This window comes from Phyllosticta capitalensis (assembly GCF_038381095.1).
Source record: "Phyllosticta capitalensis strain CBS 128856 chromosome Unknown BKA78scaffold_6, whole genome shotgun sequence".
NCBI lineage: Eukaryota > Fungi > Ascomycota > Dothideomycetes > Botryosphaeriales > Phyllostictaceae > Phyllosticta > Phyllosticta capitalensis.
The window spans coordinates 1,523,693-1,547,016 of record NW_027117444.1 but is presented as its reverse complement, the minus strand read 5'-3'; the positions used below and the strand labels follow the sequence as shown (position 1 = coordinate 1,547,016).

The following is a 23,324-nucleotide window of genomic DNA, read 5'->3' as shown; positions in this document are numbered from 1 at the left end:
GGTAGGTAGGTAAGGGGGAGAAGGAGGCTTTTAAATATAATATAGTATATAAGATAATAATGACTATACTATTATAGGTCTTAATTCTCCCTAATTATTGCGCTGTCTAGCTACTATATAATTAATATATTACTATTAAAATCCTTACTACTAACCCTAACCTACTAGGGACTGTCTATAGTAGGATCCTTTAGGTCTAGAAGACTAATTAGTAATAAATTTAGCTAGGCCTTAGTTAAGGCCTACTATATAAAGGAATTATATAGGGGTAAGTGCTACTAATAGGTTAGTGGCTAGAGTTATAGATTTTAAAAAGAACTAGTACTCTATAATCCTAAAGGCCCTGCAACTCTATCGCGCGTACTTTAAAGATATTAAAAATTAAATAAATTTAGGTAAAGTTCCTAGCCTAAAATACCTATAAATAGTAGGACTAAACGCGCTAAGATATGCTAAATATACTAAGTATAAAATACTCCCTGATTTTTTAGCTATAATTAATAGAGATCCTAGAAAAGAGCTATCTTACCTACCTAAATTAGTCTTTAAGGTGTTTAAATATAAAGAATCTTTATAGTAGGGCTAAGAGTCTCCTTAATTACCTATTACTTAGGCTGTAGAGTAGGATAAGGAGAGTTAGTATCTATACCTATAGGTAGTAGAGGGCTCTAGAAGTCTAGAGTTATTAGGTATTACTACTACTATAGTATAGATAGGGTCCTAAAAAAGGCCTCTTATTAAAGATAGAGCTCCTAGTTAAGGATAGTAAGACTAAGGGCCTTTTTAAGTAGTATCTAGGTAAATTAATTATAAAGCTATACTAGTACCTACTCTGCTTAATCTTCTAGTAGTATATAGTAGTTAAGAAGAAGCTAGTACTACTTATAGAATATATTCTACTACTACTTTACTATCTCTTAGAAAAGCAACTTAATATTATAGAATTAATTACCTAGAAGAAGATCTTTAACTCTCTTAACCTCCCTCTTCTTAAGGCCTGCTACCTTAGTATCTAAAGTTATATTAATATATACTATAAGACTATATCCTATAAAAGGCTAGATAAGATTAGTTTAAAGCTAATCTAAAAGTTTATAATTATAGAAGAGATGCTCTTATAATATATAGTAGTAGGAAAGGTAGAATTTAAAGTAGAAGTTATAATTATAAGTGCCTAACTTAGTATTAATAGCTACTAACTATAGTACTTAATTCTTTTTATTATAGATTACCTTGTCCTTCTTATTAAGGATAAGATACTAGAGCATTTTAGGGAGAGTATTAAGTACTAGAAACTCCTTTACTATACTAGGGTAGTACTATAATACTTTACTCTCTATAGTATTAGCTTTGTTATACTATTTTATAGTAGTTTATAGTGTCTTAGTAACTATACTAGAGAGACTATAGCTTAAGTTTATTTTACCCTTCTTTTATTTATTAAACTTTAAATTAGAATGGAAGCTCTTAAGAGGTAATATAGTATAGATCTATATTAGAATTAGCTACTAGAGTTGATACTATATAGCCTATTAAGATAATATATATAGACCCTACTTATAGTAGATATACTACCTCTATTAGTTAGTAGTATAGGCTTTAATTACCTATTTAATAGCTAGATTATATATAACTTGTATCTAGGTAATAAAGAGAGCTTTATATATAAAGCTAAGCATATCTTTATTACTAATAAGGTAGGATCTTTTTAGAGTTTTAAGAGCATAGTACTAGTAAAGCTTTATATCTAGCTAATTATCTATACTAGGCTAAGTAAGCTAGAATACTATATATAAATTAATAGGAGAATATATATTAAGAGAGAGAGGATTACCTCTCTACTCTACTATATTATTATTAATAAGCATAAATTTTAGTGTCTAACTCTCTCTATTCTTAATAATAATAGCCTTGATTTGTATTAAACAAGTGCTAATAATATTGCTATCTCTAGTACTTAAAAGAAAGTAAGTAATTAGCGCCTACTTCCTAGAATCTATATAGATATAGATAGAGAATATAAGCTAGTAAAGGTAGTTAGTATTATAGGTTAAATTAAGAAGAAAGATAGTACTATTTATTATAAAGAACTTTAAATACTACTAAAGAAGAAAGATAAAAGCTCTGCTCTTATATCTACTATACTAGGAGAGCACTATAACTTTATTATAAATAAAATTATAGAAGATATTATAGTAATTAATTAATTATTTAACTATAGTAATTTGTATATTCTCTATATCTTAGCTGCTAATTATAATGCTACTTATATAGAGGATTTAGGATAGTAAGGTCTCTCCTAATCTAGACAGGCCTTAGGGCAGTCCTAGGCAGAGCCTAGCTAGGTATCACGTGCGCCTTAAGTAAGCGCACATATATATCGTTACTAAGCGAAACCCTTGCAAGATAAGGTTTTATCTCTTTCTAATATATTACCTATTACTACTTAACTTGATCCCCTATAGCTCACTTATCTTATACTAATAGTATATAGATTTAGACAAGCAAGAGTGTTATCTGCTAGTCTATTCTATAATTAGTTATAGCTAAGGTAATAGCTACTAGCCTTAGTTAATATAGCTATATTATTAGGATGGCGTTTTATATTTATAAAGGCTCTAATAGACCTATAGAATTGTGCCTATCTAATATAAAGGTTAAGGATATATTTAGGCAGGTAAGTATAGTTAACCTAATTAAGAGTATAGTTATAGAATACTCCCTTGTATCTAAAAATTATAATAATATCTTTCTAGGTAAAATTAATAGTAATCTGTAAAGGATAGGTAACTAGATAGTTAGTAGGCTTATAATAAATACCTTTCCCTTTTAGCTTATAAAATTTAGATAGCTATAGTGTGTATTTATATTTATAGATCTCCTTTACTTGCTCTTTACTATCTTTAACCTAAACCTATCTTATGTACAGCTAGTAGATATTAAACAGCTATATTTTAAGTATAAGAGATATTTTAAATAGAATTATAAAGAGTTTATAGCACTATTAGGGGAGATTAAGAGGATTATTAAGGGCAACCTTAAGTGTATAGGGTATACCCTATAGAATAGTAGCTAAAAGGTTAAGAGATATTATAGTAGTAGTAGAGAGTTAAATTCAGTGTTATAATATAGTAATTTTACTTTATAAGGAGGTGGTAGTAGAGAGATCACATGTTGATAGTAGGTAATAAGGCTATATTTACTATAAAAAAGTCTAATTATTGCATTGCTAGGGTAGGTAGATATATAGTAAATACTAAGAGATTCTTGTGATAGAGTTCAGTAAAGGTGAAGTGAGTGAAATGAGCCTGTAACAACGTTCGATATGCAGAATATTACTGTAAGGTGGCTTGCAAGGGAGCCTTGCAGCCGAGCGTGCACGTCCATAATTATACAGCCAGCCGCCTTACAGTCCGCGCCGTCTGTTCCAGCTCTTCCACAGCTTTTCGCCCAGCCTTACAGACCTCCAGCTTGGGCCGGCACTACTGGCTCGGCTTGCCCTGCCGAGGGCTGCACTACGTACGGTTGGCGGCTCTGGCTGGGGCTACACCAGGCTGAGCTTGGCCACCAACGCTTTTGGCACGGCTTGGGCATTATTGCCCTGGGTCGGTGTCTTCTCCGTTCTTTGTGTGTGTGACTGCGCGGCGGATTGCGGCTGGCGGGTGGCGGCACTCGGCACGCGGAAAGGGCTTTGCCGTGCGTGCGGGACTGGAGCTGGAGTTGCAGGAGCTGACGAGGTTCAAAAATTTTGGACGCGCGCGCCGGTTGGCGTTTGGTTTCGCGTTTAAGCGCGCGCGGGCGCGATGTCGGGGCAAAATCAATCATTTGCTCGGCGTGTTTGGGAGAGGGAGAGCAAGTGATTTGTGTAGGTGGTCCATGGCATTTGACTAATGCCAAGATGAATTGTTTGCGGCAATAGTGGGAAAGGCTGATGCAATGATGAGGTTTTTCTAAGATGGAAAAGATATGGTATTGTGGTTGATTTTTTCCCCGACTGATGAAAAACCCCCCGTCTTCTATCAGCTAGCCTTGGGCAAATTAGATATGCAATAGGAAAAGTAGTGTGTCGGTTTGTAGTTTTGAGGACTGTAGAGAGCAATATGGAGCAGTTTGATGAAATCGGACGTGCGTTGGTTCGGTTGTCGTTTTTTGATGTTGAAGTTGAAGCCGAGTGTGGTGGTGGTGGTGGTGGTGTGGTGATGGATCGAATGACGACGAGCCAAGGAAATCTAAAAAGGCAAGAAGCAAGGAGTAAACAAAAAAGACAAGCAAACTGGGCGCGCGTAAAAGCTGCCGGGGATATCTCAAACAGAGGCAGCGAACAACCATTCTTCCTCCATCCCATCCCTTCTTCAAACGACAAAGGAAATCAAAATACTTTGACCCGTCATGCGGCCCTCTACCTCAGCTTGACCTTCAACCACATGCCGACATGATCGATGCCCTCCTCATCCCAGACGCCCATGGCCTCGTCCTTGACGAATCCAAACGTGCCGTAGAACTTCTCCAGCGGCGCCTGCGCATGCACGAGCGTGGACCCATCCCAGCTAACCAGCGAGCCTTCGCGTCCCTCAATCTTTGCAATCTCGACGGCTTCAGGCGACGCCGGAGGACAAATGACGTGGGCATTCTGCGCAGCCCAGTCCAGCGCCGTGCGTACGAGAAGCGATGAGAGGCCCAGCTTGCGGTAGGGCTTCAGGATGGCGAGACGGCCGAGCTTGATGTAGGGCGGCGCGGTATGGGTGTCGAGGTCATCACTGCTGTGGCTACGGGCGTGGCCGTTGCCGTTGCCGTTGGGCGAGGCAGTGCCGTTGGTCTTGGGGACAAACGTGGCCGGCGCGGCGAGTGAGTTGTCGAGCGCGTGGGCGTCGGAAGGCGCGGGATGCGGCGGGTGCGGCGGAGGGACCAGTCTAACAACACCTACCGCGACGCGGTACGCGGATGGATCGCTGCGGCGCCGCTCCTCCTGCTCCGTCTCGCTGCCGTTTGTTGCGCCGTTGCTAGGCTGGAAGCCATTGGTGCTGCCGGTTGCGCCGACGGAGGCGTAGACGACCCAGTGGAAGCTGCGGGGGTCGTCGGCGTCGAACTCGTTCTCGAGGGGAATGTTTTGCTCTTCGACGAAGACGCGCTCGCGGACAGTCATGGCGTCTTTGAATGTCTGCGGGATGTCGGCCGCTGTCTGCTCCGAGGCGCGCAGGGAGGCATCGTAATTGGCTATGGTTGGTGTCGGCGGGAGGAACGAGATGAATTGCGACATGGCGGCGGCGGAGGTCGGTGGAGTGAGATGGTGGTGATGGAGAGGAACTTTTTTATAGACTTGGATTGTGAGTCATGCAGAGACGAGGAGAGTGTTCGTATTGGGACAGAGAAGCGAGGAGAAGGAAGAGGGCCGAGAGGAAGAGAAGGCGAGAGATATTTATCGATGGTGAGGATGGAAAAAAAAGACATGTCGTGCAGAGCGAGCAGGAGCAGTGCGCAGGGCGTGCGGGGAGCAGGACCCTGAAGTCAGAGTGCAGGTGGTACGTCAGGCTGACTGCAGACGCCTACCCATTTAGGCGACGCGGGTGCAAAGAGGCGGAGTCGTCCAGAGGTCAACTATTGCTCGAGCATGAAGCTGTGACGTGTTTCGGCTGCCGTCGGACACCCAAGTGCATGTATAGCGGTTTGTAGTTGGGCAAAAACAGCAGCATGATGTGCCTTTGCCACTGCGCAGGCGAACGCGCCGTTGGAACCAGAGACAAGGCTAACCGGTCAGCTAAGACACGCCCACTCTCGTGACGGCCCTCATATCGCAAATGTAGCCATTCAAACATGTTGACTCGATGCAGGTACGCTGTTGGCTCTTGAAATTCTCGCATCTCAGACATGCCGCAAAATAGCACCGCAAACTTGTCCGTAAACAAACAATTCGCTCTATCGTGTATCATGCCGTTTCGTCACAATGTCAACACCTTGGCTGCCGCGTGAAACTTCGCCACCCATGGCCCCGCCTATCACGCTCTATCGCCTCTTGTCGTAGTCCAAGTATTGCTACAGCCTTGCCATCTCGCGCTCTTTGGTCGCCATGCTCGCCGCCAGGTTTCGTGATATCCAGTCTGCGATGCCTAAAAATAGTCAGCGGCGCCGCCCCTCAACACATTCCGACGTCATATTGAGCCCAATGTAAAAAGCCGCAATCAAAAGACGATCATCAGGTGCATCGGGAGTGATCAAGACCCCCGGACGCGACTTGGTCGTCGTCACCTGAGCACGAAGAATTTTGCTCTCACACTGTGACAGCCAGCGACTATGCTCTCGACGTTTGAAACAAAAGGCGAAATCCACTTACCCATGATGGTGACCATCGGATTGACTCCACTCGCACTCGGAAACACGCTCGCGTCGGCAACGTACAAACCCTCGGTGCCCCAGACCTGGCCGTTTTGGTCCACCACGCTCTTGCTGGGCGACGACCCCATCCGACACGTTCCCATCTGATGGGCGCTCAAGAACATCATCTCGGGAGACGGGAAGCCCTTCTTTCTCACCATCTTCAGCCAGTCTTGGAATTTCTTGTCGTTGATGCCCTCGGTATCATTGTCCGTCTCCAGCTCGGTCCGCTTGAAGCGAGGGACGCCCGGAATCATGGCGACAATCTCCAGAGCTCCAGCAGCGTATTGCGTCTTGGCCAGTCCGATGATGCCCTCGAGCATATGCCGCTGGTCGTACTTGGAAACGGCGTACGAAAGCCTGCAGCGGCCGTCGACCGGATCCGGGTACACGCGTCCCGTGTCGCGGTCTCGAGCTAGCGAGATGTAGCCTACCATGTGCTTCATGTTGGGAACAAACATCTTGTAGTCCAGTCCGCTCGTGGTTGGCGGGAAAGTAAGCCATATCGAAGGCAGCATGTTGACAGCTTCGAGTTTCGCACCGTGGCCTTGACCGTCCAGGTTTTCGAATTCATTCACGACGGCGGTCAGAATGCCACCCTCCCATGGATTCACCTTTTCTCTGTACACGGCTCCCGCAAACGCAACGGGATGGAGATGGAGGTTTCGACCGACGTTTGGATTCTTGATGCCAGAACGCATCAGAAGGAGCGGTGACTGCATGGAGCCTCCTGACACGACAATGCGTTTGGCGCGGATGATGACCTCTCTCACCCTACGCTTGTATCCTGATACTCCTCCGCCTTCATCTCGAGACGTCCACACTCCGCGCACACCGGTTGCGATTCTCTTGTCTTTCTTGGTCTGGAAAAGCACCTCCTTGACTTCGAATCCTTCGACAAAGTTGGCTCCCGCTTTGGCGGCATCCGGAAGGAAGGACACGGCAGGGCCTTGCTTTTCGCAAGCGGAGCATCCCAGGCTGCATACGCCGCAATAGTGCTCTGCTCCTGCGGTGTTTTGCGGCACCGCCCGGTGAGCCCAGCCTAGCCTTCGTGCGCCTTCGAGCAATGCCTGATTCGTTGGGTTGTGTCGGATGTACTCGGAAGACACTCCCATTCGATCACAAACTCGATCCAGGCAGTCTTGGAATTCGGCCGACGTAAAGAGGGGCAAGCCTTGAGCGGCCCATTCCTCCCGCACGTAGCCCTGGGTTTGCAGCGAGGCGGACCAGTTGACGACACCGCCGCCACCAAACGATTGTCCGGCAACAACGGTCATGGAGCTCTCGTCAGCTGTCAAGAATTAGTCTCATTCTTGTTTTGACTGAACCAAACTCGGCTTCAATGTAGATGGAAACGTCAAAATAGGCGTATGGCCAATGATTGGTCGAGCATCCCTTGATACCCGTTGGCGATCATAGGGCTGACCGTTCAACGCCCCTGTCAGATCCAGGGTCCGCTATCTCACTGGAATGCGCAATTCAGGAGAAAACTTACAGATTATCATGCCGCCATTCATGTACAAATGGCCCCAGCCCTCTGTTTCCGTCATGGGCAGGTGTTCAGGGGGCCAATAGTAGGACTTTTCGGCAACAATGACGCGTTGGCCGGCCTCTGCCAGATTCTTTGCGCACACCCCCGCGCCGCAACCGCTACCAACGACAACCACATCTGTTTCGATAATGTCGGCACCTGTGCCTGGAGGAAACTGTATGAATTCGTATTCAAAATCTCTGCCTAGCTTGAAATTGGTGGGGATCCGCGGGAAGCCCAGGACCTGGGGAAGTGTTGGGCTGGTCATGATCCAATTCTGTCTGACGAGCATGGTGACGAGGGTGTGCAGCATTCGAAATTGAGAGATTCTGGCAGTGGCCCAGCTCTTGATGATGGCCTCCCGAATGCGCGGGGGCTGAGTGGTGAAGGGAGCGGCATAGCCAGTCAGTAACAGAGCACCGGCGCGAGTTCTGTTGACATGTTAGTGCTGGACACGACACTGCGCACAGCGACTGACTCCAAGCTGGTGAGAACGAAGACGAGCAGCCTTCGTTGGTCAGCGGGCATGTAGTCGGCTAGGACGCGCTGGATGTTTTGGCGGAAACCTGGCGTGTACGAGGGGCACTCGGCTAGAAATTCGGCGGGAAGTTGAGGCGACACTGAAGGGCCAGCGAGCTGTCGCACACGGGTCAAGGCCGTGAATTGGCCCAGCTGGCTCTCCTTGTCTACATTGGCGATGGGCTCAATGGATGGAATGATGGCGTCGGCGACGGCCAGGAGCGTCTGCCATTGTTGCGGGGAGAGAGGGTCGATTGCAGGGAGGGGCGGCAACGGGCTCTCCCGAATCTGGGAGTAAGGGTAGCGATCCATAGGGAGAGCAAAGGAATGAGGATGGAAAAGAAGGTGGTGTCAAGCGGTAGAACAGAAGGAGAAGGGAAACGAAAAAAAGATGCAACGTCAAGACGGCAGGCGCATTCTGGAATTTGGCCCCCGCCAGCAGTTGCGGCATATACGTGTAGGCATTGCAGTCGCGCCTATGTATGGGAATCTCAATTGAAGGTGTCGGCCGTTCCCCGCGTTTTCACAAGACGAGACAGTATGGAGGACCGACGCACGGATGGAGGTTTGGGCAAGAGGCCGAGACGCCGACGCCGACAAGGCTGCGAATGGTTTCTGCCTGGGAGAGAAGAGAACCCAAACGGCCCAGGCCGAAAGTCAAAAAGAGGCGACTGGGCATGTTTGCAGTGTTTGCGATGGTCAACCAATGAGAGAACGACGATAAGAAAATGGCTCTCATTGGCTGACCTTGTCCCTGGGCCGGAGCTAACGACGCAAGCCAAGCGATTTGGCGTTATTCGCTTTGGGATGCCTGGCCGCCTATCCATCGAGGGGACTTTTATCGCCTCGACGCCATGGTCGGCGGAGCGTTGGGCGGAACAACCGTGGGCGGAGAGGAGACATGTACCTACTAGGACAGGAGTCTACACAGGGGCGGACATCCTTTTGTTGAACCTGTTGAAGTCGTCGCAAGAAGGGCACCGCAATGCAGCGCAGGGGAGGCCGGCCAATAGCGCCGGTCCCTTAGTGAAGGCTCGGGGCTGCTCTCGGTGCGTGGGAGCGAGCAACCCCATCGTCAGCCTCTCCAAGGGCATTACCATTACTCGCTTTCTTTCCTTGGAGACCCAAAAGCCTTATTAGACGTCTCCCGCCGTCGCCCTTCTACCCGCTATCCACCAAGCCTGCATACCTCACTGCACCGCGTCTACCTTGTGCTCCCCCGGCGTTTGTCCCTCCGGCCAATAGTCCTCCGCCTCTTCCTTATCACCCCAGCGCTCGCCCGTTCCCCAAAACCACCACTCTCCAAGGGTCTGCAGACCGCTCTTATACTGCATCCTACTTCAGCGCCCATACCCTCAACACTCGTCCGCCACCAAGAGTCGACAACCACCCATCCGACATCATCCTCTCCTCCTTTATCCGACACGCCGCCACCAGTCACTCTACGCCCGTAATTTCCCGCCATCTTGTTCGACGCCTCTTCTACCACCACCACCGACTCCAACTTTTGTACTTTTTTCCACAATGGCCACCGGAATCTCCAGAGCATCCGCCATGCCCAGCGCCTGGCAGCAGCAACAGTACCCCTACCGTGGCGGCGTCCAGTACAATCCCTATACCTCGCCGCCGCACTCTGGCACCGCAACCCCCGCCGACATTTCTCCCACCCAAGTGCCAAACCACCTGGCACTGCACACCCGCCAGTTGCGCAAGCCCCAAAGCCCTCTCTACATCCCCGCCGCTCTGAGGCCCACCGAGCGCCCGCAACGGTCCTCGCCGCCGAGGAGCTCGATTCTTTCGTCGCCTACTGAGGAGTCGATTGATAGTTCGAGGCGCGGTACCGTCGACAGCTTCAGCTCCTCCTACTCGGAAATTGAGAGGGTCGCCAGCGACGAGGGCATCATTCTTGGTCCGGTCACTGGTCCGCCGTCGAGAAATCACTGGAAGGTAAGTCGGTCAATTTTTCCTCGGGACTCGACGCCTTATATGCCCCATGCAACCACACCTTGATGGGCACGCCATCATGGTACTCGAGTTGCGCCTTGCATTGCGCCATCGCATAGTTGCCTTGGCGGCGCGAGTCCCATGCGATTGTACGATTCAACCTCAAGTTCAAGCTTCTAACTTTGTTTCTAGTCCAATGAGGAGACGATCAAGTGCACCTTCAAGGGCTGCAGCCGCCCCTTCTCCCTGCTCTGCCGCCGACACCACTGCCGTCGCTGTGGCGACATTTTCTGCTACGAGCACAGCTCGCACGAGATCAAGCTGGACCAGGACGCGTTGTTCCACCCGGAAGGAACGCCCTCGCGCGCGTGCGACAACTGCTGGTCGGCGTACCGGCAATGGGAGCACACGCGCAAGAGCCGGAGCTCCTCGGCCAGCTCGCGCAGCGACTCGTCCATTTCGACCGCACAGACAGGGCACCCAGAGCCGCAGGGTCTTCAACTTCCCCAGCCGCGAGGCACCTCCGTGGCGCAGGCGCCATCCTTCAAGGTCGGCAGTTATGTGGGCAGCGTGCCCAGGGACTGGAATTGGAGCACGTTCTAAGCGGCGGACCTTGCCGATTCTCTTTGCTAATGGCCGTCGCCTGAATTACCCGTTTGCCTCATGGCCCCGATCTTGTACCGACAACGGGCAGCCTGGCACGCGACATCCACCTATCCCAGCGAGGGCAATTGGCAAACCCCCCTTCTCTCCCTTGCGCCTCCATCTCCACACTTGCCGGACCGCGGCCTCTCGCTCGGCCCTTTGCGCCTCTTCTCCACCGACGATATATCCGCCCTGTACTATTTTGCCCTTTGCTCTCCGGGCCATCCATCCAATTGCACGCGCTGCAGTGCGCGCGCAACGCCAGGGATTACCACCGCTAGAGCCTCCGCTTACCAACTGCTGCGTTCTAGCGCTTTTGCTTTGATTACTTTTCCTCCAAGTCGCTAATTCGTCGGAACGAATCGTCCTATTCACCTGTACGATTTTAGAAGTGCGCGCTTTTTCCGCTGCTCTGCCTTTTTCGACCACTACCCCGTAGACCTACCACAGGCCGAGGTCGCTGATACCACCATTTGCTTTTTTGCGTTCGATGGCCGCTACGATTCGTTCGGTTCCATGGGACTTGTCATCGACACAGTCACATACACGTCTTTTACTGCTTCGACGCGGTTCTGGGAATTGGCGTTTTGCTATACACACATGGGTCGGCTGGCGTTTTCTTCTGCTTTTACATACTCCAGGTTGTTCACTTTTTCTCTTTTCGCGTCGGAGTTTTATGGCTGCTCTTCTTTTTTTGCTCGATAATGGGTTCCACATGTACAACGTTCTACTGGCTGGTGGGTGGCTGCGATGTTGTTGATTTGTACCACGCTATATACACTACTACTACTGCGCACACGCAACGTACTTACCTACACAATATCAATATGCGATGAACAAACACATCAACTTTCGCCATTGCTCTTGCTCTCGTGCCCCATCTCGCGTGCTCCATTTCCCCCTTCCATTGTCCACCCGTGGCCCGTACATAGCCGTCCAGCAGCCAACCAAGCACTCCCGCCCGCAGCATGCACCTCTACTCTAAACTCGCCATTCAACGCTCGCTCAACTCGCCGCGTCCACCCCCTCACTCGCACATTAACCCAAAAATCAAAAACTCACAGCCCAACTCAAAACGCTCGTCTCGTCTCGAGTCAGCCATTGCGCCTATCTACCCGACCCGGCAGTCTGGGTTCTGTAAACTCAATTCATGTCTTGAGTCTTGGGCCCAAATGCTTGATGCTTGCCCCGTATCCTGGCGCGCTGCGTCATGCTCTGCGTCATTGCGCGTGCGTTGCTTCCTGCGTTGCTGCTGCGCAAGAGGAGACCTGGGGACGCGGCGGATGTGGTGATGGGTGATGATGGAGATGGGGGATGGGATGAGGGATGGGACGGGGAAGCGGGAGGGGCGCGGTGGGGTGGCTTCGCTGTTATTGTTGATGGCGTTGGAAATGTCATTATGGTGGTTCTTTCACACATCTGCGCGCGCTCAGGTTGTTCGAAGCACGATAGCACAGTGGGCCGCATAAGAAATCGCAACCATTGGGTGGGATGCTCGAATGCTCCTTGCAGTCACGTTCATCGTTTACCCAAATTTTGATGTCAAGATGGGTATGTGTGTACAGGGAGTGATCAAACACCTCAGTCCCTCAAGACTTGGACGTTTGAGCTCGTGAAAGAATAGCCAGGTATGGGGAGCATTCAAGTACCCTCGTACCGCCTTGGGGGCTGCCATACTTTCGCGATCCGCTATAATAGGGTGGGAGATACGGGTCAAGGTAGGCGAAAGTTGCCCATCTGTCTAAATACTAGTTATGCATGCATACAAAGGGAAAGGTTGTTCATTTTCTTCATCCACCTCTTGGGCGCCCGCCACTGCCACTACCACACCCTTGGCTCTTTGTTGTTTGAATGGTAATGTTGTTGTAGACCTTGTAGCGAAAGTCATGTCGCACATAAGTACAACAGCCATGGAAGGCTGTATGCCCTCTCCAAACTTGCATTTTGTGGTATGGCGTTGCATGTCTTAAAAACACCCATAGCTCCTTTGCCTGCGCTACTCGGTCGACAGTTTCCGCGATATCTCTGTGCCAGCATTGCAGATTGTGGTCTGACTACCACGCGAACAAGGAGATAGCGATGGTGAGTTGGCATTGCATGCATGCCTGCTCGACGGCTGGCTGCATCTCATGCGCTGGCTGGCTGGCGCAGGTAAATGGAAAGATATGGGGGCGACGCAAGTAGGGGCGAAATCGCGATAACGCATCCAACCCCTGGCGCTGGCAGAGCGACCCCTGGGCATCTACGTCTACGTCTACTCACTCACCTTTCTTTAGACATGAGACATCGCGCATCCCATCTTTTCCGCGCGCGCGCCTCATCCATCAATCACGCTCCCTGCCCCCTTCAAAATTCTCACCACCCACTCTCCAACGTCTCAACGATGGACGTCTATTTTACCTTTTCTCCTCCGGCCTGACTCGCAATCAAATCCCTTGACTCGAGACCTAGCCCACGCTTCCGCCTCACTCCCGCCATTGACATCACTCGTGTCGATGAATTCCCCGGCTCGAACACGCCAGACAGCCTTGTTGCTCATCGACGTGGATCCTTCATTTGTTTGCGTGATGAAGTGACGGAGGAGGAGGAGGAGAAGGAGGGAGGAGCTCCACCGCATGTCGACATTTTTTTCATGCACGTGTTGAAGCGATGGAGATGCATTGGATTGTAGCTTGTTGTCTGATGTCGCGCCCCGTGATGATGGTCTGGAGGTTGACCGTCAGCCCGTCACCGCTCCTCTTCACAAGGCCTGGCTGGACCACCATTGCTCGACACGACCGTGGGACTGGAGGCCTGAGGCTCTCGTCTTCGCCTTGTCGACGGGATCAGCGAGCCACCGACGACATTTTGCTCTTCGTCAAGAGATCTGAGAGATGCGGTGTGGTGGTTGTTTGAGTCGTCGCATTCATTCCCGGAGCATTTCTCCACGCCCGTCACGACCTGGACGCCAGGGCATACGCAACGCAAACAATTGGCCGCGTCGTCGACTTGGCGAGAAGAATCTAGACAGAGCACGCACACGCGTAAGCGCGCGCCTGCTTCTATTCTCATTCGCAAAAGATGGAGATGAGACCATTCCGAGCTCCGTAGGTGTTGTTGGGCTGCGCTTCGCAATGCCATCAATTGCCTTGCCACCGCCAAAACGTCGGGATGTGCGCCTCACGCCTGAACTGTTGCTTGTCTGGAGCAGTTGGCGCAAAGGAAGTTGTGACGAGATCAGATGCAAGCGAACCCTGCCTCGAGATGCGAATCGGACCCTTCACAGGTCGCCGCAAAAGGCATGTCAACTCCGAGGTAGGGCTGTTTGTATGCTCCCTGTGTTCCTGTAGCTCACCTTCTAGCAAAGTGCTCCAGTGGAAGTCTTTGAGTGGCAAGGCTCTTGAGCACTCCCTGCATGCACACATCTGGACTTGGTGAGTTGAATACTCGCCGCGTGCCGCGCGGCTTTGGCTCCAAATCTGACAGTTGACACTTCTCCCGTCGCCTACTACTGTGTCTGTCCTCCGGCAATTAGTAGGCCGTTGTTCGGCGTGTCGTTTAGACAGGTGTCAACGCTCAGCAATCCTACACCCCAAGGCGTTAGCACACGACACCGGTACGGAACGAGCCCGCAACGGGAAAGTATGTTAGCGTCGTCTAGCGTGTATATCCGGACGGACAACGGAAAAGATGGCGAAGAGTGCGGAATTGTGTCGTTGCTGGTGCGGAAACATGGCGCAGCGCATCGCTCAAAGGTAGGTGGACGACGGGGGCCTGTGTGAGAGGTTGACGAATGACGATTGATGAACATCGCTCGGTTCGCTTTCCCCATCCATGCCGTTTCCATACCATCTCCATGTCATCTCCATGGGATTTGCGGCCTGCTCGGTGCTCCAACGAAAGAGTGGACTTGTTTGGCGAAGGAGTCGGTGACATGTCCGCCTCCGACAAATCCGTCTCATCTCGTCTCAGTCTCGTGCAGTCTCGTCGACTTCCTCTTGCGTCGGCATTGCTTGGCCGCCTGCAGCAACATCACCAACGCGGGCTATCAGTGAAAAATCCTTCCGAACCGGTCAGCAAAACATGCAGAAGCGAGCCACCATGGAAATCGCACTTTCCCATGCTCCCAGACCGGAAGCATGCGTGCCACAGACCGCGTCTGTGTCCCAAGAATGGTGGCCGTCCTCCGGCAGACCGGCAGACCGGCGAAAGCCTCATCATCGACAGGCCCCTCTTTCGCATCCGCAGCCTGCCGCAGCGAGTAGAAACGCTCGCGCGCGCTTCTACAGGGGGCGAAAAGAACCCCCTGCCGTGCCCTTCTTGCGCTTGTCCTCTTGGCCCGCTTGCACCTGGGGGGCCTAGGGGTCCTCCTGATGGGTCCTCGGGATCGTCGTTTGTGCGTCTCGGCCGCAGGCTGCTCCTCTGATGAGGCTTGGTTTGCCGCTCTCGCTCCGCTCATTGGGCAGACGAAGACAGATCCACCTTTCTTCCCTTCTTCTTTCTCGAGGTTGTTGAGCGCTAGCGCGAAGAATCTGTGTTTGACCTGGGGGCGTGCACATCCAACGGGGGCGTGCGTTGGAGGCCGCAGAGCACGGTAGTAGTGGAGTTGAGATGGCGGTGGCAAGTTGACGGTGGGATGGGATGAAATGAGCTGAATAGAGAGCCACAGCGGAGATGGAAGACAATGAGAACCGGTTGTCAGGAGCAGTTTGATGAGATGGATTCCCACTATGACAAGCTGCCCCGTGGAGAGGTGGGTTGACGAGTGGCGACGCTGTACGTCATGAAGACCAGCTGCCCGGTTTGGCAGCTCTTGTTGAACGGAGCTCCAGGAGCACACGACTGGTGCCAGCTTCGTCGACCGATCCGGCAAGTAGGTACGGATGCGGCAGAGCCCTCATCACGGAGCTGACACTCACCACTGCCCGCTCTGAGCTTCTGGCGTCTCTCGCACGGATGGAAGGGGTCTGAGTGCGTGAGCCTTGAGCCGTGCTCTGTGACGCGCATTGCTTGGGTCGGGTTGGTCTGATCGCAGCTTGAGGCGAAGCTTAGCCGCATGAAGACATGCCTGCCGCTTCATGTGTCTTGAACATCTGGCTTGTCGCGAGTTTCGACGCGAGCAATGCGACTGCTCACCGCTGCCACCATCGTCATTCTCTCTTGATGCTGTCGTTGACCTGTGTCGTCGCAATGGCGGCCGCGGCGCCTCGAGCTTGGTCGCCTGGATGTTTGCCACTATCTTGTGAGACTGGCTTGCCTAGCACAAGCACAGAGCGATAGAGGACTTGTCAACCGGGCAGGCCTTGGTTCAAGGTCGTCGCAAACCAACGCGCTTGGCTGCTTCTGGTCATCTTTCTTCTCGAGTGTCCGAATGCTCCCCGTCTCTCTGCAGTCTGACTTGACATTTTCTTTTATCGTATAGGAGATTTTTCTCCAAGGGCTGCATATGGTCTTGTTGAATGAGTGAGAACGGCAGATGCCTGCGTGGGCCAGTTCTTCGAGTGGGTAGTATGAACCGCCTAGAAATTAGCATCACCTTGTTCGCAGCGGGACATCCACTCCTATTCAGGCACAGCTACCTCAAGCTCGAACGGTAGTCAGAATTAGGGATACATCTCGTACACTTGATGGATGCATCGTCGGCGACAACGTGTTGTTTGGAAGATGGCGGGGAGTAGTGCCCGCCAGACGGGAGGTGGTCCAAGTGGTCCGGGTGGTCCATGCAGGACCTCGCGTCGCGTCGCGTCGCGTCGCTCCAGGTTGTCTGCTCGATTGCAACTCTATCGTTGTCATCATCTTTCGATTGGCACTTCATTGATTGTCTAACTGCCTCTATGACAGCTACTACATCTTGAAAGCTGGATGCTCCATGAAAGCCGTAAACCCAGTCCCGTCCAGACATCCGACGTACTCAGCATCAATCTCATCCGCCTTTAAGATGGAACTCTCGACCCAAAGCATCAACTGTCCAATGTTTCCCATCGGCCCTGCAGGACAATATGACTCAATAAAGTTACCCCTGAGTGCCGAATGCCCCTTGTTGGACCGGCCAATCTTCTCAAGATGCCTGTGATCCAGGAACCAGAAAATCTGCACCTTGCGTCGGTAGCTCAGAGATGCAAGGCTACTTCGTGGATCTTCCTCCTTGCTGCTGCAATTCTCACGATACCTCCCCGAACCAGGCTCATAGCAGAAACGCGCATCCAAAACTCCTGCCTTTGGCCCGGCATCGCGCAGATCCGCCATCCACGTCGTGACGGCGTCGTCGAACCGCTCCATCCAGTGCGACTTTTCCTCCGGAACGATGGCGCTGTGGTCCTGGCCTTCGACAAGAAAGCAAAGGTTTTCGGGAAACCGGGTCATGTGAACGCGGCCGGGTCTTATGATGTTCGTACCGGACAGCTGTGCAGGCGATGGTGCCTCCTCGAGGCTGGAATTCATGCGGTTGTCGGGCGAGGCCTCTTGGTATCGATCCCGGTAACAGCCCCAGTAGAACACGGTCGTGGTGTTGGGGACGAGATGACCGACGTTGGCGAGCCCGGAGAGCGTTTCCTTGTTGGTGCCAAATTGAGTTCGTCGAGGAGAGATGGTCATCACCTCGCGATACACACCGGCATCATCGGATCGGAGCGAGGACCAAAAAGCAGACACTTCTGGGCTATCCCACCATGTGCTGAAGTGGGACTTGGATGTCCAGTAGGAAAGCCAAATCCGCGTCGTCCATCCGCGCTGGTGCTTTTGTCCCTCTTGTAGGATGTTGTCAATGTAAGATGCCGAAGGCTGGATGAGGTTGTCGAAAGCGTCGATGAGAGCTGCTTTTTCTTTTGTGGGTGTCTCGCCCTGGTATTGAATACCGAAGACAGCACAGACGACTGGCTCGTCAGATGGAAACCCAACGCCAAACATTCTGGAATTTCCGAGTCGATTTCTGAGAACGAGGAGGTATCAGGGTACGTGACGCAGAGTCTTGACGGTTTTGCTGATGAATGTTCAGGCTTCCAGTGGAGAGCCAGCCATATCTTTTATCCTGTCCCTCTTTGGTCGAATCCGCGGACATTCAAAAGCCGCACTATCAGCCAGGCAACATGCATCGCGGTTCGTTCGAGCGGCGTTGGTCCCTTCTTCTCCAAGTATCCTTTTTCGGCCTAGCGTGCGGAGCTGTCATCGCCGCAGATCTCTTCAGTCCCCTCAATGTCCCCTGAGACCACGAAAAGTACTGAACTCAACCCTCGCATCTTGTTTCTCACATCGAATGAGACCGTTTTGATTTGCAATGAGCTTTAATTTTTCGACCTAGGTGCGTAGGCGGCTTGGATCACCCTTGTTCCCCCACGAACCCCACCACGGGAATTGCCTCGACCCGTGTCTACCTACCACACGTGGATTAAGTTCAGTGCAGATAATCAGGCTTCTTCTTATCAGATACACGTCGGTTGTAATCAATCCATCCGTCTGTATGACAGACTGCTCCGACAGCAAGAGGGGGCTTACGAAGAGTACGAATCACGGCATCTGGCGGAACTCCTGGAGTGTGCACCGCAGGTCGTGCGCCTGACGACCACAGCGCTGGTTATGGAAGCCCGCAGGCCCCACAATTTTGCTTGTGACCGGTGCCGTACAGGAAAGAGAAAGGTGAGTCACTTCATCAGTTGTAGCAGCGCAGTGGGTGTCAAGAAACTTCAAATCGAGTATACTGCGCCGCAAAACCATTCATCGCGCGGTGGTGAGCTTGAATGCTCCTTGTGCTCTCGCTATGAGGGACTTGAATGCTTTCATCAACATGTCTTTGATATGTGAATGCTCCCTGTTTCCCCCACGATGGTCTACCGCGGCTGCATGAACAAACTGACAGGTTCATCTTTAGCCCGGTAGCACCAAACAGATGATTTGAACGCGAAGTGGTGTTTCCATATGTATGCTGACGTTTTCTTTCCCAACCAAGTGCGATGGAGGCAAGCCAATATGTGGGCTTTGCAAGAAACTCGACAAGGTCTGCGAATATAGTAACGAGGACAGGCCGCGAAAGTCAGAACAAGCAGTACCCTCGATTCTAATTCATCATTCGCTAACAGGAAAATAGGAGGAAATATTGGGACGAAGACTATGTCAAGTCACTGGAGGATCAAATCCAGTCCTTGCTGGCAGCGCTAAAAGCCACATCACGTAGTGACGAGAAAGCGTTGGCCAATGCTGTCGTCACATACGATGAAACTTCTCCAGATGTTCGACCGCTAACTGAGCTCGTGGGAGGACATGCTGCTACAGAGCCTCAACAAGAGTACAACTGGTCAAGGAATGCCATTCCAGACCAGGCAACAAACATGGCGCCAGAGGCCCCCACAGTCTTAGCCAACAGCGCTAGATCAAATCCCGTACAGGACAGATCGGAAGCAGCCATGGAGGAACTTAGCGTTATGATGTGGAGGACCAACATCGGCGACGGTGTGACCATTATCAGCGACGATGCGACTGGATCGGACCACCGCGTGGAAGAAGCAGAAGAACAACAGCCTCCTCAAGCCTTCCCAGTCAACCCCCCTGAGGTGATTCTGCACTACTGCCGCGACCTCAACCTGGTGCGGACTCTGGCATCATCCTTTCTGGCAAACATCAACACGGAGCACATGTTCACTTCCTATCGACACGACCAAGTTAACGAAATTCTACACAACTATCCTCACGGTCAGCCCCGAGATCTTGTCTTCCTTCACAGCGCCATGCTCGCCAGCGGAGCCACTTTTTCCTCCTCTTCGTCCCCAAACACTGCCAACGGATATAGCCACGATACCATCGCCGAACACTTTGCCCAATATGCCGAGTCGCTAGTCTTCACCTGCTTCCGCGAAGCCCCAACCGTTGCCGTCGTCCAGGGTCTCTGCATTCTATCAGAGCGCGCTTTAGCCCTGGGGCGAGACCAATTCGGTTGGTCCTTCATTTCGATGGCGGCCGGCATATCTGTGCACCTTCGGCTGCATGTGCTGGCTCTAGATGAGTGTTCTGCGCGGTCGTGGACGCCAAGTCGTGAGGCTATACGGACTTTCTGGATGTTCTACATGACGGACCGCACAGCAATTTCAATCCTGGGGCGAAACTGTGTCCTTCCGTGGCGCAGGGTCAATGTCCCAAACTTCGATACCACGATGACTCGCGATGCTGCTCATGGCGGAGATGTCGATATCGGCGAGGTGTCGTTTGCGTGGCAGTGCCGGCTATGGTATCTGCACGACAACTACATGGATCAAATGTGAGTCTTTCCCTAACCATGAAAGCTCGCGATTAGGAGTCCATCCCAGTGGGCTTCAAATGAAACTCCAACACCAAGGCACGGGTGCTTGAATGCTCCCTGTAGTTACAGTTCCACGATTTCATATGCCCAAGGTTTCCCACACAGAACCAACTAAACTAATATCGTCCCAGATTTTCGTCAAACTTCGAAGTCATGCCGCATGCAGAGCAGGTCCAACTCCTGGTTTCGACCCACGATGCCCTACGTACTTTTTTCCAGGGTCGCGACAGGCGTCTTGACCTGGTGGGCGCTTCGACGTCGAAGCACGTCTTGTTCTTTCATCTGGCCTATCAGATAGCACTCCTAATCACGCTCCCACCCTTCCTGCGCTGCTTTGCTTCGCCCAACGCTCCGAAGAACATAGAGGGTAAAGGAAACGTGATGGTTCTCATCTTGCGCTCTCTTACTAGCGCGGCATCTACTACTGTGCGACTGGTTCGGAGTAAGAGCCCATCAACGCATCCGTTATGGAGCTAAACAAACTGACACTCTGCCATCAGTGTATCGAGACCTAGACCCAGATCACTGGACAGCAGCCAAACCAAACCCTGTCATCATCCACCACCTTCTAAGTGCCGCCATCGTGCAGCTCATGAACGCAACCAGCTCGTCTGCCTCTCTTCGAAGACGGAGTTCACGAGGACTGCGGCTGACCATGGATATGCTCACGCATCTGAGGGTCCCGTGGCGAGTACGAGCGGACAAGAGCATCAAGGTGATCCGCGTCCTGGCCCAGCGATGGGGAGTCTTGGGTTCGCTACCCCTGAATCTTAGCTACCGTGTCGACCCTTCTACAGGTACGGACGCTCTGGAGGCTGCTGAGGCAATGATGATGATGCCGGGTCAGCAGCAGCAGTACATGGAGGCATCGAGCGCACCAGGCACTGTGCCATCAACAAATCCATTCATTGCCGCTGCCCATGTTCCTGGTGGTTGGTCGCAGGACTCGACCTCGACCCCGACCGCGGCTGGCTCTATCGCTGCTACCGCTTCTGAGGGCATGGCATACTTCCCACTGGCAGGGGCACTGCCAGCACCAGTCGCGCCTTTCCCGCAGAGCAACAATTTTGACCTTGGTCAATCTGCAACTGCGGACTCGGGGTTCGACATCTTTCAGGCTTTCGCGAATCCGGCCAGCTTCATGAATGCAGAATTTGGAGAGAGCTTGTTGACCTGCGAGAACTTCGACTGGTTGGTATCTAACGAGGAGGTAGACAGTACTGTACCTCATTACACGTCTACGTAGACAAGAACAATTTTCCGTGAATCCCAATATCCCAAACACCCCTTTACCAAAAAACCTTTACGAGTGCTCCTCCACCACCACGACCGATTCCTCGTCACATCCACAAGCAGCGCCCAGAGAACCCACTGACTGAGGCTTCCCCGCCGCGCGTGAATCCCTCACCAACCCTCTAGCGCCCCCTTCGACACCCAGCCACACCAAATCCGGCCGGCTGTAGTGACCTGTGCAGTGCGCAAACATCTTGATGCGCGTGATCTCATCCATGTCGAGGTCCGCATACAGCATGCCCTCCTCCTTGTCGCCCAACGGCTCAGCAATGGAGCGTCCGTCCGGGCCAAAGATGGCTGAGGTGCCGCCGCCGGGGCTGCCCATCAGGGGGCTTCCAGCGGTGCCGTTGGCGGTGACGGCTTTGTCCGTCAGGACAGATGTAGAGTGGAGTACGAAGGCACTTGCTTCGATGGCGTAGGTGCGGGACAGCGATTGGCATCCTAGTCATGGCAAATGTCAGCTTACATTTCCGCAAAACCTCGTCGATGAGAAGAAATGATGGAAAGGTTGACTAACCCTCGGCACTCATACTCCACAAATCAGGACCCGACCCGGAGTGTGGTGTCAAACTAGGCCACGCAGCCACATGGATTTGCTCCCGCTGCGAGATGGTGTGGAATTTGAGCAGCGGCTGGATATGCTCCCAGCAGCTGAGTTGGCCCACGCGTGCTGAAACCCCATTCCCCATGGACAGCTGGGCCACGCTTCCTGTGGGCAGGCACAAGTCCGCCGAGCTTGCGTCGCCGAAGACGGTGCGCTCCATGTGCGTGGGCTTCATCTTACGACGGTGCACTTTGATTTGCCCGTCAGCGCCAATCAAGGCTTGTGCGATGTAAACACTGTCGTCGAAATTTTCCGAGAATCCAAGCGATACGGCTATGTGGTGGTCCCGAGCGCAGGCGCGAATGGTGTCCATCTCGGGCGATGAGAGCTGGAGCGAGTTTTTGATGTATTGTACGTTAAGGTCGAAGTCCACAGGACGGCTCCTGGGGAGTCGTCAGCATTCTGCTGTTACAACTGAGTAGGGTTACGGACCATATCCAGAGGGGATATCCTGGAATCCAGCATTCTGGAAAGGCAATGAGCTTCGCGTCATTCTTTGCCGCCTCTTTGATGAGTTCGCATGTTTTGGCGACAGCGCCAGTAAGGTTGAACCAGACTGGTTCATACTGCGTGACTGCCACGCGGACTTTGGACGAAGACGTAGACGAGGCCATGATGGGGACTGTATGGATCATGGATTTCTGAAAAGAAGTAATTCAAGGAGATGGTCTGAATATTCTACGGACATGCATGAGCTGCGGACCCTGGATTACATTTAAATGTCATGGTCTCGTGCTCAAGGCAGCGTGCTCTGACCCCAATCCACAGACATCCTTGTCAGCATTGGCACTGCAGATAGGCTCGTTTGGCTGGTAGGTATTGCGGACCCAAGTCTCCGCACTGATAGAACGAACGCGGGGAATCACGTAGCCCCGCGCAGGCAGCTCTATGTTATCTCGGTTATCAGGAGACGATATGCCAACTGAATTTGACAACAAGTCAAAGTTTTTGATGTGGCCGGCATCATCGCATCAATGGGGATCGAAAAAATTGAATGATTGTGAATAGTGAAGTCAGTTGTTCGGGCGTTGTTCTGGGTCCTCGGTCCCTGGCCTCGGCCATGTCCCATATCCTTGCTGCAGATCAGGCGGTGAGTAAGGGCAGAACTTTTGCGCTAAGTTGTCGCCTCCAACATTTTTGAATCCCGCAACTCA

At 51.7% G+C, this 23,324-nt stretch overlaps 7 protein-coding genes across 7 annotated transcripts; 2 read left to right on the top strand and 5 right to left on the bottom strand.

Moving 5' to 3' along the window:
* Positions 1-3,214: 3,214 nt before the first annotated feature.
* Positions 3,215-4,280, bottom strand: BKA78DRAFT_316989 (uncharacterized protein). The gene has a single exon (XM_066888674.1). It carries the CDS (start codon positions 3,823-3,825, stop codon positions 3,457-3,459), a length of 369 nt encoding a protein of 122 aa, XP_066743524.1. The 5' UTR covers positions 3,826-4,280; the 3' UTR covers positions 3,215-3,456.
* Positions 4,281-4,399: 119 nt separating this feature from the next.
* BKA78DRAFT_353727 (acyl-CoA N-acyltransferase) lies at positions 4,400-5,257 on the bottom strand (the record flags this gene model as incomplete). Its single annotated transcript, XM_066891605.1, has 1 exon — positions 4,400-5,257. The coding sequence occupies one exon, from the start codon at positions 5,255-5,257 to the stop codon at positions 4,400-4,402; it is 858 nt and encodes a 285-aa protein (XP_066743523.1).
* A 773-nt stretch (positions 5,258-6,030) lies between these two features.
* On the bottom strand, positions 6,031-8,731 carry BKA78DRAFT_353726 (uncharacterized protein; the record flags this gene model as incomplete). The annotated part of the gene is made up of 4 exons (XM_066891604.1): positions 6,031-6,104; positions 6,329-7,660; positions 7,865-8,331; positions 8,379-8,731. 4 exons carry the CDS (start codon positions 8,729-8,731, stop codon positions 6,031-6,033), a joined length of 2,226 nt encoding a protein of 741 aa, XP_066743522.1.
* A 1,212-nt stretch (positions 8,732-9,943) lies between these two features.
* Positions 9,944-10,966, top strand: BKA78DRAFT_296529 (uncharacterized protein; the record flags this gene model as incomplete). The annotated part of the gene is made up of 2 exons (XM_066886631.1): positions 9,944-10,366; positions 10,556-10,966. 2 exons carry the CDS (start codon positions 9,944-9,946, stop codon positions 10,964-10,966), a joined length of 834 nt encoding a protein of 277 aa, XP_066743521.1.
* Positions 10,967-16,831: 5,865 nt separating this feature from the next.
* Positions 16,832-17,980, bottom strand: BKA78DRAFT_371676 (heme-containing dehydratase protein; the record flags this gene model as incomplete). The annotated part of the gene is made up of 1 exon (XM_066892715.1): positions 16,832-17,980. The coding sequence occupies exon 1, from the start codon at positions 17,891-17,893 to the stop codon at positions 16,832-16,834; it is 1,062 nt and encodes a 353-aa protein (XP_066743520.1). The 5' UTR covers positions 17,894-17,980.
* A 953-nt stretch (positions 17,981-18,933) lies between these two features.
* BKA78DRAFT_344490 (uncharacterized protein) lies at positions 18,934-21,846 on the top strand (the record flags this gene model as incomplete). The annotated part of the gene is made up of 4 exons (XM_066890454.1): positions 18,934-18,977; positions 19,068-20,231; positions 20,405-20,715; positions 20,774-21,846. The coding sequence occupies 4 exons, from the start codon at positions 18,934-18,936 to the stop codon at positions 21,517-21,519; spliced, it is 2,265 nt and encodes a 754-aa protein (XP_066743519.1). The 3' UTR covers positions 21,520-21,846.
* BKA78DRAFT_371665 (nitrilase) lies at positions 21,577-23,189 on the bottom strand (the record flags this gene model as incomplete). Its single annotated transcript, XM_066892714.1, has 3 exons — positions 22,603-23,189; positions 22,084-22,553; positions 21,577-22,007 (listed from the first exon to the last, which is right to left on the bottom strand). The coding sequence occupies exons 1-3, from the start codon at positions 22,803-22,805 to the stop codon at positions 21,577-21,579; spliced, it is 1,104 nt and encodes a 367-aa protein (XP_066743518.1). The 5' UTR covers positions 22,806-23,189.
* Positions 23,190-23,324: the final 135 nt, after the last annotated feature.

Bases quoted from the DNA above. Each gene is read 5' to 3' on its own strand.
- BKA78DRAFT_316989 (XM_066888674.1), bottom strand. From the start codon at position 3,825: ATGATTGATTTTGCCCCGACATCGCGCCCGCGCGCGCTTAAACGCGAA.